The following is a 13900-nucleotide window of genomic DNA, read 5'->3' on the forward strand; positions in this document are numbered from 1 at the left end:
GTTCTATTGTGTTGTAAGATTATGATAATTTGATTCAACATCCACAGGGCAACTCTCAGCAGACCTTTGAATGGTGATGCACATTCTTTATTCATACATTGCTCACTGCCCTGCAACCCACACATTTGACATTGTTATTGTATGTTCTTACAGACAATTACAAAGTGACACTTTCCCATTGCTCACAACACCTTGCTCTGCCCAGTCTCCCACAGTGCTTTGCTCTCTTTCTTCATGAATATCATGAATGAACAACAACATACAGTACATATTTTATACATGCAGGACACATACACATAGTTACAATTCACTTGGAGGTTCAAGTAGTCAATCGTTTAAAACCTCAAACTGGCGCCATTTTACAGAAAAAAGGCAGTCATGAGTTGTTATAAATTAGCACTGGACATCATTGTAACATTATTGGGATGAGTGATGAGAAATAAATCATTTTTTTCTCAAGTATAATAAGAACTTATGACTAATTTTTATAGCGTCTTTAAACAATTGAAAAAAAAAACTTGGATTTAAAAAGCAAAATGGGTCGTTGTGTCTTTGTGATCATTTGCTTTGGTATTAATCAAACTCTGCATTCCACATGCACATTCATGTAACAGGAACAGAGAGCACTGATGATTTCTTACACATCCCTCCATGGATTCGTGGATATCTAGTCTGGGCTCAAGTAAAAGAAGGACCTGTCACTGTGACTACACCAGTTTTTATGATGTGCAGACGCAATAAAAAATCAACACTTACTACTGAGAGACTGCACTGACGGTACTTTGGACACATTTCCTTGTACTTTGCACTTCCCTTGCAATTTCTTTGGCCTTTTGTAACGTCTGTGCAATTGATTTAATTAGTTTAGAATCTTTTTTTTTCAAGAACAATTTCCTTGAGGGTAGAGCTGCATTTAAATATTTAACTTCAAAAGTGATAAATTGCGCATTTATGTGTAGCCAGATTGGATTTAATGTCTCAGTTATAATAATTATAATCTAGATATGCATTGAATATGTTCTTTATTTTCCCTTTGTTTTGTTTTGGCTTTTTTTATAACTATTTTCAAAATGAACAAGAAATAAAAACATTTAAATGAAAAAAATTATGTCACTATATTAAACAAAGTGCCCTGTGTACTGTAGTCTACTTTATTAAAACTGTTCAGTATTAGGGTGGAGTGGGGGGGTGGGTGCTTTCCACCTTTGGGATGTCTTCACTGTTTAAATACAATCTGATTGTTAAGTAATTCTTATTTACACTCTGGCAAGCCTCTCTACAACAGACCGTGTGATCATATCCACAATCCAAATACATATTAACAAGTCTGAGCCTCACACGCTTATGATCATAAGCATTTTTAACTGATTACAATTGCAGGACTAATATTAATATCACGATTGCTGTAATGCTGTTAAATTTAATCTGGTACTCTAATCCCTTCTGGCAGATTTGCACACTCATTTTCAGTAATTGTCATTTTCAGTATTTCTGAGAGTCTGTTTGCTCAGCACAGTTGACACTGCCACCAATGTGGCGTAATACTTTTTTAAAGCAGTTAAAACACAAGCGCAGGAAACATCACATGTACTTACAGTGCTCAGAAAAAAAATGCTTTACCACTCAATATGAATATTTGTTGTTGGACTCTCATTAAGAAATAAATGATCAAATAAGTCTAATTAAAAGAAAAATAAACAAATGCACGGCTTTCATAATTAATAGTTTGCACACTTTCACCAGTTGCATGTAATATGGATAAATGTTGTTAGAAAGCTGTTAATGCTAAAAGCAGCAAAACGGGCCCAGGTACACAGCACAAACTACGATCACGTTTCAGTGCAAGCCTACACAAAGTGCCATTAACCCCGTGTACATTATTTTCAGCAATCTATAGCATCAGCTTTCATGTAAATCTACGTTTATGCAGGCTGACATGCTTCTCTTGCAGCCAGTATGACCTCCTCTCCTGTTTTGCATAGGGTCATGGGTCAGTGAAGTCATGCATTACCCCCGGAGGGAAGAGATCTAAGGGCCCCTCGGTGCAACAACATCCTAAAGGAAGTGTTATACCAAGAGGAGTGAGGCAAAAACCTCATATCGTTATCTACTCAGTCGTGAACGTGCAGAAAGAGTTGCACTTTTTTCCGTAATATTTGTTTCTAACTTCCTATTCTGTCACTCCATCAGTCCTCAAGCTCTCTACCTTAATGTCACAGTTTAATTTAGCCCAGATCCACCTTCCATCCTCCAGGCTGCAGATCCTAGTTTGTCTCAGAACTCTATTTTGCAGGCGGGGAAAGTTTCATCCTGCATGGCAACGGTGCTGTTAGATCCCAGGACGGTGATTCCTAGTTCACGCTGTTTGTCCAAGGTCTGCTGGTACCACTCCTGCATCGACACTGATTCGAAGGTAGGGATCACTGTTACCTGGAGAAATACAAAAGGCTGCCTTTAGCCATTCAGTAATAGCTGATGATTTTAGCATTTGGAGGGATCTACAGAGTGTGGTTTGGGATTCAGTAACAGCCCAATTTTCATGGAAATGATCTCTGTGATTGCATTTTACATTTTCTCATTTTGGGGGAAAAAACACTTACATAATAATCTACTGTATAATGTTTCTACCTGCATAGAGTCTGGCCATGATATCTTTCCATCCAGCAGAGCATCCAGGGTTTGCCTCATTAGTTCCTCCCGCTCCGGGCTGTCACCGCTGATGATGTAGCAAGAAGAGCGAACACACTTGAAGAAGTCCACACTCACTGTGGGAGAGGAGGCTCCAGAGGGGGTATAAGCCAGGTCCACATACACACTGACTTCCCCAGCAGAGGTAGCCTTAGAGCCTGTGGCCGAAAGGAGAGGAGAAATTACAGCCTAATAGCGCTCATACCGAGACACAACACTTAAATGTTGAAGTTGCCCTTAAATTACACAGGGTAAGAGAAAAAATCCCACTTCACAGCTCATACCTGGACTGGACGAGGATTTTGCTGGTGCTGATCGAGTGCTGGTGGAGGGGGTACGAGCTAAAGAGATGCTTCCTTTTGTGACTCCACTTTGGCTCCCTGTCCTGCTTTTCCCTGAGCCTGATTTTTGGGAGGCCTCAATGACCTGATCACAAAAAAGATCAAATGTAATACAAAGTTCAGTGGTAGATTTTGTTTAAATAGATTATGATTTAGACAATTTTATGGCCCACAATTTTAAAGTAATAATTAGGTTTTTTAGGTTACACTTTACAAATAAAAATAACATGAGTCAAAAGGTCCACTTTGAGTATTTTGATGGGTTTTATGAAGTAACAGAAAACTCTCCTTGTATCATATCAAAATGTCAGATATGTTGAAGCAGCCATTCATATAATGATCATTTTTACTCTTCTAAAATAAAGACACAGGCTTTAACCTGTGGCCAACACCAATGAGTTACGCTGATAGTATAATTAATCTTTCATATATTTTCATAAATCACATATTTTGCCTTCAATCTAGCAGACGAGACAAATTCAGTAATTGCTTGGACCTCTTTCATTAAGTGTGTGACAGCACAACAAAAAAGTTCAACCTGTCTTCAGCTTAGAAATACCACAATCTACCTGAAGCCACAATAAAACTCATACGTGGTCTTAACACAGGCATGTGTTTCTGCTCACGAGACAAACTCACCCCCGCAATTTTTTTTCCTCGCATGCCCGTGGCTTTTGCTCTCTTGCCATGAACATCTGAGTCAAACTGGGGAACTGGCATGGAGGCGTCAGGATGTGGAGGCAGAGGTGGACTGTCCCTGAGAGGTGCTGGAAGAGGGTCTGGCGGCAGAGCCTGATGTGTTAGGATGTTTTGTGGAGAATTAGAAGGCTCGCTACATGACTCATCCTCATCTGAGTCCAGAGCTCCATCAGCAGTGGTGGACGGGCAGTCCTCAGTGCAGACAGGGGCGTTTGAGTCACTGGGTGACGTGTCCTTGGTGTTGTTATTGTTGTTGCCGTGATGATGCGGAGTAAAGGCTCCTCTGGAGGCCTCGCTGGTGCCTGAGTCGGAGTCGGGCTGTTTAAAATGTTTAAACTCACAGGGAGAAACCAAACACAGGTCTACATCATGACCTGAAGCCTCGAAATGAAGTGTGCTGGGAGCCAAAGGTCGTGCTGCCTCTGAACTCTGACCTAAAGATTTGAGAGGCTTCTTCATTTGTAAAGACATTCCTGCATAGTGGCTGCCATTGGAGTGAGAGTGATAAACGCTGTCATCGCCCTCTCTCTGGCTCCCAGTGGTTGGTCCCTGCTCAAAGGACATGGACAATGATTCATCTACCTCTGTGGACTGAGGTGAGCTCACCTCTGCTGGCATGGAGTGTGTAGTGGTGGTGGCAACAGAGGGAGACGGGTCTGAAGAAACTTCCTTAAGTGTCCCCAAAGGAAGAAAACTTAAATGCTTCTCTCTGGGATGTGTGGGGTTCTCTGGAGTGCTTTTAGGATGGCATAGCTGCCCCTCACTTTGCCTGGATGACCCATTTGGCTGGTTAACATCAGCAGAATCTAGGGTACCCTGGGCTTGTAGCCGGCTAAGAGCAGACCTGTTGCACCAAACATCGTCTGGGGACAAACAGTAAGGAGTGTGGCCTGCGCTGTTGGGCCGTGAGTGGGGGGAAGCTGGTTCTACGGTCTCCTCGTCGGGGCTGACAGGAGCCTGGTTCTCTGGAGAGGATCGCGAGGGTGGACTATATTTCAAAGCCCCATCAAGAAGCGTGTACTCAGTTGGAGTTAAGTCTAACTGGACTGTGCGCTCATTCTTTGGTGCCTTGTTCAAAGGAGATGGAAATCCTACAACCTTTTCAGGTTTTGTAGCATTTCCAGGCTGGTCTACAAGGCTTTTCTGCAAGTCTGTATCAGCTCTCTCACCAGTTCCAGGCATATGTTGCACTCCATTATCACCACTCCCTCCGCTGCCTGCTGCTTCTTCTACTGATCTGTCAGCTGTTTCATTACAAGTGTCTTCTTGGCTCAGGCCTCCTAGGCTCTTTTCATTTTCTGGATCACTGCTTTTCTGCTTATCTACCGTTTCCACCGGTGCCTCTTCTCGTTCAATTTCCTCCCTCAGCTTAAGAAAATCAGCTGTCATATCTTCAGGGGTAGACATTTTGGAGCCACAGGGATTTTCCTCGGGGTCCATTTTTTTATTTTCCTGCTCAGTAACAGTGCACTCTGGATCAAGGATTTCTGGCACAGCTCCAGTGTCAGATTTGGCTGAGTCATTATTTGGCAGTGCACTGTTGACATGCAGCTTCTTGCTATCATTTGCTTCCTTTCCTGGTAGCTTTTTTGCTTTCTTCTCTCCTATTTTAGAGTCATTCTTTGCTTCTTTTTTGAGCTTCATTTTATTTTCGTTCTTTAATTTGGAGGGAACACCATCCTTCTTGCTCTGACTGTTCTTTCTAGCTATGCTCCCTTCTTTGTTGTCAGCCTTCTCCTCTTTTTTCCCATCCTTTCCTCCTCCTTTTTTGGAAGTATTCTTCTCTGCTGCTTTATCCTTTATGCCTGTCTCTTTTATTTTGGTTTTATCAGTATCCATCATGCCAGTTCCATTTAATGCTTTTCCTTTTTCCTTTAAAGACACATCTTTACCATCTCCACGCTCTTTCCTTTGTTTGTGTGTTCCCTCCTTTCCTTGTGACTTGACACTGTCCTGGCTCTCTGTCCTCTTGGTCTTTTTCTCTTCTCCTAGTTTCTCTAAGTCTCCCATTGTCACTGTGGGTTTCTGGAGAAAGGCCAGCCCCTTTAGCTTTTCCAGCCCCTGCAGCAGCTTTGCCTGTGGGGTAATGCCAGGGAAAAGCACCCTGACCACCTTCTCTTGAGGACACGCTGGATGCCACACAAGCAGAGCACACACAGAGGTGAGGGCGGTGAGAGGGAGAGTTTGGGATTTAGATGCTGATGATACTCCATCAGGCCAATTTTGCATGAATGTCTGGTATTCCTGGTTGTTTTTGCCTGGGTTTAGTATGTATAAATCCAGCTGTCCCACTCCCATCTTTTGGAAAAGGGTTAAGGGCTCAAAGGGGACTCCTTGCGGTCGAAACATTGGTTGCGGTCTGATGTCTAACTTCTTTAACAGCTGTAGGGTTAGAGCAGCCTGCTGGGTGCTCTTCAGTACATTGTCCACACCTGACAGGAGAATAATGATAACTTATATAACCAATCAGTCATATCATTGTTTTTAGCAGTTAAAAATGTCATGAGATAACATGCACAAGTAGATGTTGTTGGTGCTTGAACATTACACTGATTGCTTAGTGCAAAACAAAACAGAAAGTAAATAAATGAACAAATGATATTAATATAAATGAATTTATCAGAAAAATGATTGATAGCTGATATTAACAGTTTGGTTATTTTTTCACTTTTTACTCTATTGTTGTTTTATTGCAGCACTCACAGGGCTGTTGTTCCACCTGCAACCTGCTGGGGGCATTAAAGAACACAACCCCAAGCTCTGGAGAGATGAGCCTCTTACACGAGTCCTCTGTGGAGCAGTATAAAGAAAGAAAGAGAGACACAATGTGTTATTTCAGAAAATGAAACAAATAAAGAGAGCATAATTTTCTCATTATCCCCTGTTATGCTACCTATGACGTCAGTTCTCAGCTCCTGCTCAGCCACCTTCCTCTCCAGGAAGGAGACGACACCAGAGAGGTTCTCTGTCCCGACATGCGTCAACAAAACAGCATCAACTCTGTCGAGGTGGCGGACCAGCTTCCAGAAGCAGGCCTGAGAGTCCGAGCCTCCGTCCACCAGCACCGTAAACCCGTTAACGGCAAAGAAGGCACAATCACCACGGCCAGCAGGGAATACGTAACAGCAGGGGCGGGACAGCTTGAGGAAACCCACAGTGGTAGGAGGCGGCAGCAGGTCAAAGGGGGAAGAAGGACAAATGGTGCAAGAGATGAGTGACGTGAATTTCCCCAGAGCCTCCATCGCAGGCAGCACCTCTGGGGGATTGATGCAGAGAGTGAAAGGACCTTGCAGGGGCTGGTTTTCCACAAGAGTCTTTCTCCACTGGCCAATGTTGGGACAGCTGAGGGTCAGATGGATCCTGCTGGGTGGAAGTGAGGAGGCAGAGCTCTCCTGGTCAAAAAACTGAAGAGAGACAAGTTCCCAGCATTATATATACAATTTTTAATTTTATCCTTCACAATTTACAGTAAAGTCACTCAAAGCTATATCTTAGTCATGTCAGTGGATAGCTCCTCACATTTATTAAACAGGCAAATTTATGGGATGGTCATTTTAAATGCTGATCATATAATGTGATTATGATTTTTATAAAAAATGAGAGGATACTAAATATTGTTTGGGATCTTTATAAACTCTCAATATCAGGATCATCCTCAATAATACATTACAGCCCCGTTTTTAAAGCATCATTTGGATGTTAGGTCAAACCTCACTGTTGTGAAAACTTGATGTTTACCCTTCACTGCAAATGTTAAGAGTTTTGCACTATTTATTAAAAGATCATTTTTCAAGACCACAGTCCAGGAACTCTTAACAATTTTCTGACCCTGAAACTGAAAGAATGATCAGCAATACGAGAAGATAATCATTAGTCACTGCTCTGAATTAAGCCTGGATTTGTAGGTGGTAATAAAGGTTTACTTTAAAACTGTACTATTGTTACATGTATAATTTTAAAACCTCTGTTGTAATTTCAAAGAGTGTGCTTGAAAACATGATGCTTGTTTTTAAGCATGTACCCTCAACATATTCTAATATTGTCTATATGCAGTGTTACGGTCATTTGGGCTTCAAGGTGTGGCAAGTTTGTGCATTCAGAATTATAATTGCAATTTTGTGGTTAGGTGTTTACCTGTTCTGTTAAGATTTGTTTCAGTTGGTATGGTGAAAACAGTCCTCTGTTAAAAAGCACGTCTCCGCTTTCCTCCTCACTCAGGCCAGCCAAGATCAGCAGCTTATGAGCCGATTCTCTGGACAGGAACGCAAACACCTGACCAGGGAACAGAGATGCAAAAAATCAGGCCTAATTGAAGAAGAATAGTAAACAGTACTGTGAAAATGCATGAAATACTCTTAGGCAGGCTTTCTTGTAATTTCTTTAAGAAATGTTCTGCAAGCATCTTGAAAGAAATTCAAATCACCTGGTTAGTGAAAAAAAACAGTATTTTATGAATATCAAATTGTCTTAACTTTGGCATTATTTGTAGGTTTGACTAAAGAAATTGGAACAAATGTTGTGTTTTATAACAGACTGCTAGTAATGAAGTGCCTGAAGATACAATTTAAAATTGGCTCTTTTCTATGTTGTCTGTTATGTATTTACACCAATTGAATTAGGTGTTGTTTTATGCTTGAATGATTCATAAATCAGCATTATATAGCTTAAAAAGATCTTCTGAAATGCTCAGGTACAAGGACTGGACCGAAAATGAGTGAAAAGGCAATGTCAATGTCAAAAAGACAAACTTTATAAAAGCTTCAGGAATCCTGGAGAACTATTGCTCAAGACCACTTTTTTTAAACTATAAGACAGTTTGGTTTCTAGGAAGCAAATTATAAAGAAATGAAGGGTCTCTCAAGACATTTGCACAGCTCTGTACATCAAATGTCACACATGTCACAAATGTCACAGATGTCAAACCCTTGTTTAGCTGTTTTGTGATTACATTTCAGGATTACTCCATAACAAAGTAAATGAGAAGCTACAGGCCTCATTTTTACCATGCAAAAAAATGTGTATATTGAGTATAGACCAATCAGCCACCACATTTAAAACGCTGATAGTGTTTATCACTGATCATCTAATTGCAGCGCAATGTTGTGAATTGAAATCTTGGATTTGAATTTGTTGCCACTGTGAATTCTTTGTACTTTTTTAACTTTATGCACAATCTACTACATGGTTATTTTTATTTTTGGAGTCTTGCCGGTGCTTTTGATATGAACACGAGGTTACATACGAGGTTAGAGTTTTTCACAGAAAGCTCAACAAATCTGGATCCCACGTGAAAACAGGGGAATAGTGTTTATAGTTTGGGGGAAGAGGGTGCGTGTTTTGAGTAGCCCAGTTATAGTGTGGAAGTATTTGAGATAATAATGTTGTAATTTTGCATAGTTATTCAAGCCATCTACAGCCTAATGAAAATAATGTACATGTATAAACTCCTGTTGCACCTGCTTTAACATAGTGATGGCAATAAAACAACAATTCATACATTTGGGAAATTATTATATTCAACTTATTTCTGAATAACTGAATCATTTTAACACAGCATCATTTTGTCAGCTGCCACCCGAGGATTTATCCCCTCACCTCTGAATGAACCTGTTCCTGAGATGGACTAATCACCACCTGAGTGTCCAACACTCTGGTACAGTGACGTAGACACTTATACCCTGAAGAGGCAGAGAGAAAAATAAGAAGAGATATAAAGAGAAGGACAAACAGACAGCCACAGGGATGCAAACAAGAGGGAGATAAGCCGACAGGTCCGAGCATTGAGTGACAGATTGGAAGCAAATAGGAGAAGAGCTCAAAGAGGAGAAAGTGAACTGGGCTAATCGGACGGGTGATTGACTCACTGGGTGAAAAAGAGGAAGTAAGAAAAGTGGAACAGCTGAGTCAGAAGGATTGTCTGAGGAAGAGATGCCAAGTTTCCTCAATCTGAGAAGGACTTCCAGTCTGAGAGGCTGGACTGGGTGAACAGCTAAGAATACAGAGGCGTACTTAGCCGACTGGAATTTCATGACCCAAATATGAACAAATGTTTCTCAGTCTTTTTACACAAGGGGAAACAGAAAGGGCTATTTTCCCTATATAACATTTTGCATAATTCAACCAAACATTTAAAATTCTGTGAGAATATGTCTTTTCCTTTCCTTGACAATAATTAGACATATATCTCTGTTTCTATACACTAAAAAATGAAACTACAAACACCATCTGGCTAACTTAGCTTAGCATAAAGACTGGAAATGGGAAAATGACTAATATTTCTGTAACACATGTAAAAATTAGAAAATAGCGTCACATATGTGCCATAGCATGTGAAGGCTGGGAGCAGTGACTTCCTGGAGTCTCCACTGGTGGTTAATGTAAAACCTCAACATGCTGATTCACTACTCTGGTAAATGTGAGGGCTCAGGAGGCAGGATTGTTAGTGTTATTAGTATTATAGCAAGATACATAGTTTTGACACTGAATGCAAGTGAGTGCTATTGATTGTTGTCTAACTTTTGGACAAGAAATTAAATAAATGCATGCCTCACACTATTCATTTCTGTAGTAGATCTTATTATGGAAGCTATACTACAGTGCAGGCAACCTCTCTGGATAGACAAATGTCTGCTCTTGACCATTTTCATCACTTCACTTTACACGGATCAGCTGTGACACAACTGTTTAATTCTTTTTGTCTGTCTTTTTTCCTGTGCTCAGCTGTCCTTAATTGCCAACCATACAGAGAGAACGAGAGGTGGCAAAACTTGGCTGCAGGTTTCTATTGTTTTCTGTGTCGTGGGCCCACCCATGCTCAACAATCGCCCTGTCTGACTGCTTGTCCACTTTCCTTCCTTCCTTCCTTAGTGACCCCAGATTGGCTGAGCTGAAATATTGCCATGGCAATGGGAGTTTCCCCAGTAGGGCCAAAGAGTTTGGCAAGAAAGATGACTTAAATCTTACCTGCACCCTTGAAAGATGCCGTGTGATGGGAGAGGAATTCTTGGAGGTAGAGGTTCAGGTTACAGGATTTTAAGTCCACATCCCATGATCGAATACCTGACAGCAAGAAAGTTAGAGGCTATACTGTCACATGGTGCAATGTGATAAAAGCCTACACATGTCCAAGTATTCGCAAAATATTAAAACTGGCTGTTATAATCGTAGCTATCCCATAGTATATTTTATTTCAATATTTAATGCATTCAACCAAATCTGCTCTCTCTTTTTAACATAGTACAACGAGTATCATTGTATCTTGCAATCTGTCATATAAACACAATAAAGAGTCTGTAGCATTTCCTTTCAGCTAATTATACACATTAAAAACAGAATGTACCATCTTATATTGTACATTTAAATGTATTTGCTGTTTTTAGCTGACAAGTGAGGAGAATTTGAGGTTTTTCTTTGAAACACGTGACAGTAAGCTGAATGTGGTTGGCTTTTAGACTGCTAAAGACACATGATGAAGACTGAAAAACTGGAGGACACTATAGCAGATGATTTTCCCAATCTGTAGGACAAACAGTTGTTAAATTATTCTTTTTTATGATTAACCGATGAAGAAATAATCTTTAGCTACAGATGTACATTCAAAAAACTGGGCTGTTTGTTCAGTTCATGAAAAGTTGATGACATTTTTGAAGTACATAGCTTTCACCAGAGTGTAATGAAATGTTAATTGGCCCAGTTAGCTACAGTGCAGGAATATGAGTCTGTTTTTCTATCTGTGTCTGTCCTCGTGGTTTCTCTTCAATTTCCCTATCTATCCTGTTTTACATGAACTGTCTGCTACACATGCTGGCTTCCATAAAATGTCTACAGCTGCAAAACAGCAAAGCAATAAAACATAGACTGTAATGGATCGTTATGAGTACGCACTGTCTGGTCTGCAGCATCCACAATTACAGCTGTGCATAAATGCACAAAGGTTAATGGGACATCGCTTACAAGTAGCTGTGTGTGGACTGAAAATCCCCGGCGCAACATTTCCCTCAAAGCTTGTCCTTACATAACTAAAAACTAAAACTGAGGCGAAAGGCAAAGCACCCACTCCAGACAGCTTTTAATTACAATGTGTCCGGAGGGATGAGGGGGTGATGCTGATGGTGGAGTGTCGCCAGATGACGCATCCTCGGTCAGTACGGTGGGGAAAAATTGCATAAAAAAACTGCAGTGTGCTCAGTATATCACCGCCAGGGATGATTTAGGCAAGAAGAACTTGCAGGAAGCTGGGTTTTTTAGTAATACAATTGTATAGGAAAAAGCAAAATGGCACACAGCAGCTATGGGACGCGGGCTGAAATAAACCTACCTCGCTCTATCTCCCTGCTGATGTGTTCCGTCTGCCTGAGGCGAGCGGTCCGTCCGATTATGATGAGCAGGGAGTATTTATGGAGGCAAAAGTCGAGGTTTGCGGTAGCAGCGCGCTTCGGCTCCTCCTGGACCTCCCTCTCCAGCACCCGGCTGGACGCCATGTTGGAAAATTGCGCTTCTATGTGATGTCATTGAAAAAGCCTGACAGCGCCTTTTATTACAGGGATGACAGCTGCTGTGCTGGAATTCAGCCGCGCATCAGTGAATGGGCAGGAAGAGGCTGAATTATTGATCACACGTGGCAAAGGGATCAATATATATTTTTATTAATCGCCGATCCCATTGTAAATTACTTCCATGTATATTTTATAATATCCCATGCGATATTATTACCGCAAAGGTGCAGCAGTAACACTCTACAGACCCTTGAATTCAAGTTCATTTATTGGTATTTTCATCTTACAAATCTATTTATAAACTAACTGTGCGGTATTTCCAACAATCAGGGGAAAAGAAATAAATATAGTAAAATATTATGACCAAAAAAAGTCTTCCACAAGATGCCGCAATGATTAACACAATGATGTGACACAATAATTAACACGGACGAGAGAAATAAAAATTAAAACGACAGACTCACAAAAACCCTTATTCATAACAGTCAATGTTTATAAAGGCAAAAAAAAAGTCACATTCTACAGCATTTTATTTTCTATCACAAATGTATTGAACAGTAGAAGCAGACCTTCCTGTCATTTCTCACATTCATGTTTTTTATCAGCCCTGAACTCTTTCGTTATTTCTTGCATTTTGTGATCTTTATTTTTCCTCATCACAAACATTTCAGAACATAGAAGTTACAAGTAGTCCCCCGTGGACAGCTACACAGCGTGCCAATACGCGCGCCTTTACGCACGGCGCACGGCTCCCCTGCGTCACACTGAAAGGGTAACATAAAATTAGTACACTGAAGACAAAACATTGTAATTTTTTTGCGATTTATAGAATTTAAAAATCTTGATTAGATAAAAACAAACGTCTAAAAATCCTCATTTTTTTCTGACTGTTGTAAATTCAGAGAATCTTAAATAAGAAAATGAAATACTCTCTTCTGCGAATTAATTCGTTGTCCTGAAATCTAACAGGTTTCGTGCTGTTTTATTTCTCATTTGTCTGCTTACCGAAGGTAACCATCCATGCTTTTTCTCCAAGGGCATCTCTTTGCTCCTCAGCTTCTCCAGAACTTCTTGCAATGCGTCAATCTGCACAGGGGGGATAAAGAGTCATATTATCAAAAAACGTTTACTATGGACTTTGTTTTTAAAAAAAATGTTGTTCAAATAATTTAAATACCCTAAATACAGAAAAAAAATACACATCCTTCTTTATACAAATTAAATCGACTTAACCCACATCTCCAACAAAAGCTCTCACCAAGTCTTTCTCTTGTTGAGTTTTCAGGGTGAAATCCAGTGAGCGCGTCTCCAATGAGGAGTCCTCCGCGCGAACGAGGTACAGGTAGGCGTAGCAGCAGGTGACCGCGAGGAGGAGAGTCCGCGCACTGACCATTGTGTTCAGACACATAAAGGAGGAGTCCTTCTCTTCAGCGGGTGGAGCTCTTTTCCAGTAGACAAACGCTTCTTTGGAGTGTGGAGGATGGATGTCTTTTGTCCACAGATACTGTCTTTATAGGCTCTTTGCAAGTGCTGCTGACATCAGCCAGTCTTTGAAATATTCATGGAAACTTTGACATGAATGACACTGCTCGGCACCTTTGCATCTTTAACAGGAAGCGATAAGAGAAGATGAAAACCAAACGTCGATGTGAGACATTAAAATTTGTGAAAGTGATG

The 13900-nt window shown here is 40.8% G+C and overlaps 2 protein-coding genes across 2 annotated transcripts; both read right to left on the reverse strand.

The window, feature by feature from the left end:
- Nucleotides 1-65: 65 nt before the first annotated feature.
- On the reverse strand, nt 66-12266 carry LOC146365864 (microtubule-associated protein 1S-like). Its single transcript, XM_084914850.1, has 10 exons — nt 12046-12266; nt 10692-10787; nt 9324-9406; nt 7863-8000; nt 6622-7132; nt 6432-6518; nt 3669-6160; nt 2973-3114; nt 2629-2846; nt 66-2430 (listed from the first exon to the last, which is right to left on the reverse strand). The coding sequence occupies exons 1-10, from the start codon at nt 12206-12208 to the stop codon at nt 2275-2277; spliced, it is 4086 nt and encodes a 1361-aa protein (XP_084770976.1). The 5' UTR covers nt 12209-12266; the 3' UTR covers nt 66-2274.
- Nucleotides 12267-12473: 207 nt separating this feature from the next.
- LOC146365865 (cocaine- and amphetamine-regulated transcript protein-like) lies at nt 12474-13900 on the reverse strand. The gene is made up of 3 exons (XM_084914851.1): nt 13482-13900; nt 13229-13309; nt 12474-12987 (listed from the first exon to the last, which is right to left on the reverse strand). The coding sequence occupies exons 1-3, from the start codon at nt 13629-13631 to the stop codon at nt 12880-12882; spliced, it is 339 nt and encodes a 112-aa protein (XP_084770977.1). The 5' UTR covers nt 13632-13900; the 3' UTR covers nt 12474-12879.

Source organism: Perissodus microlepis, chromosome 19 (assembly GCF_051167445.1).
Source record: "Perissodus microlepis isolate ML-2025 ecotype Zambia chromosome 19, ASM5116744v1, whole genome shotgun sequence".
Taxonomy (NCBI): Eukaryota; Metazoa; Chordata; class Actinopteri; order Cichliformes; family Cichlidae; genus Perissodus; species Perissodus microlepis.

What these genes read in the sequence shown, in the direction of transcription:
- LOC146365865 (XM_084914851.1), bottom strand. Translation starts at nt 13,631, where the DNA reads ATGTGTCTGAACACAATGGTCAGTGCGCGGACTCTCCTCCTCGCGGTC. An exon ending in CTCAACAAGAGAAAGACTTG is followed by an intron (nt 13,310 to 13,481) that starts GTGAGAGCTTTT and finishes CCCCCTGTGCAG; the next exon opens with ATTGACGCATTGCAAGAAGT. An exon ending in AGCATGGATGGTTACCTTCG is followed by an intron (nt 12,988 to 13,228) that starts GTAAGCAGACAA and finishes TTACCCTTTCAG; the next exon opens with TGTGACGCAGGGGAGCCGTG.
- LOC146365864 (XM_084914850.1), bottom strand. Translation starts at nt 12,208, where the DNA reads ATGGCGTCCAGCCGGGTGCTGGAGAGGGAGGTCCAGGAGGAGCCGAAG. An exon ending in CAGCAGGGAGATAGAGCGAG is followed by an intron (nt 10,788 to 12,045) that starts GTAGGTTTATTT and finishes TCTTGCTGTCAG; the next exon opens with GTATTCGATCATGGGATGTG. An exon ending in AAAATCCTCGTCCAGTCCAG is followed by an intron (nt 2,847 to 2,972) that starts GTATGAGCTGTG and finishes TTTCGGCCACAG; the next exon opens with GCTCTAAGGCTACCTCTGCT.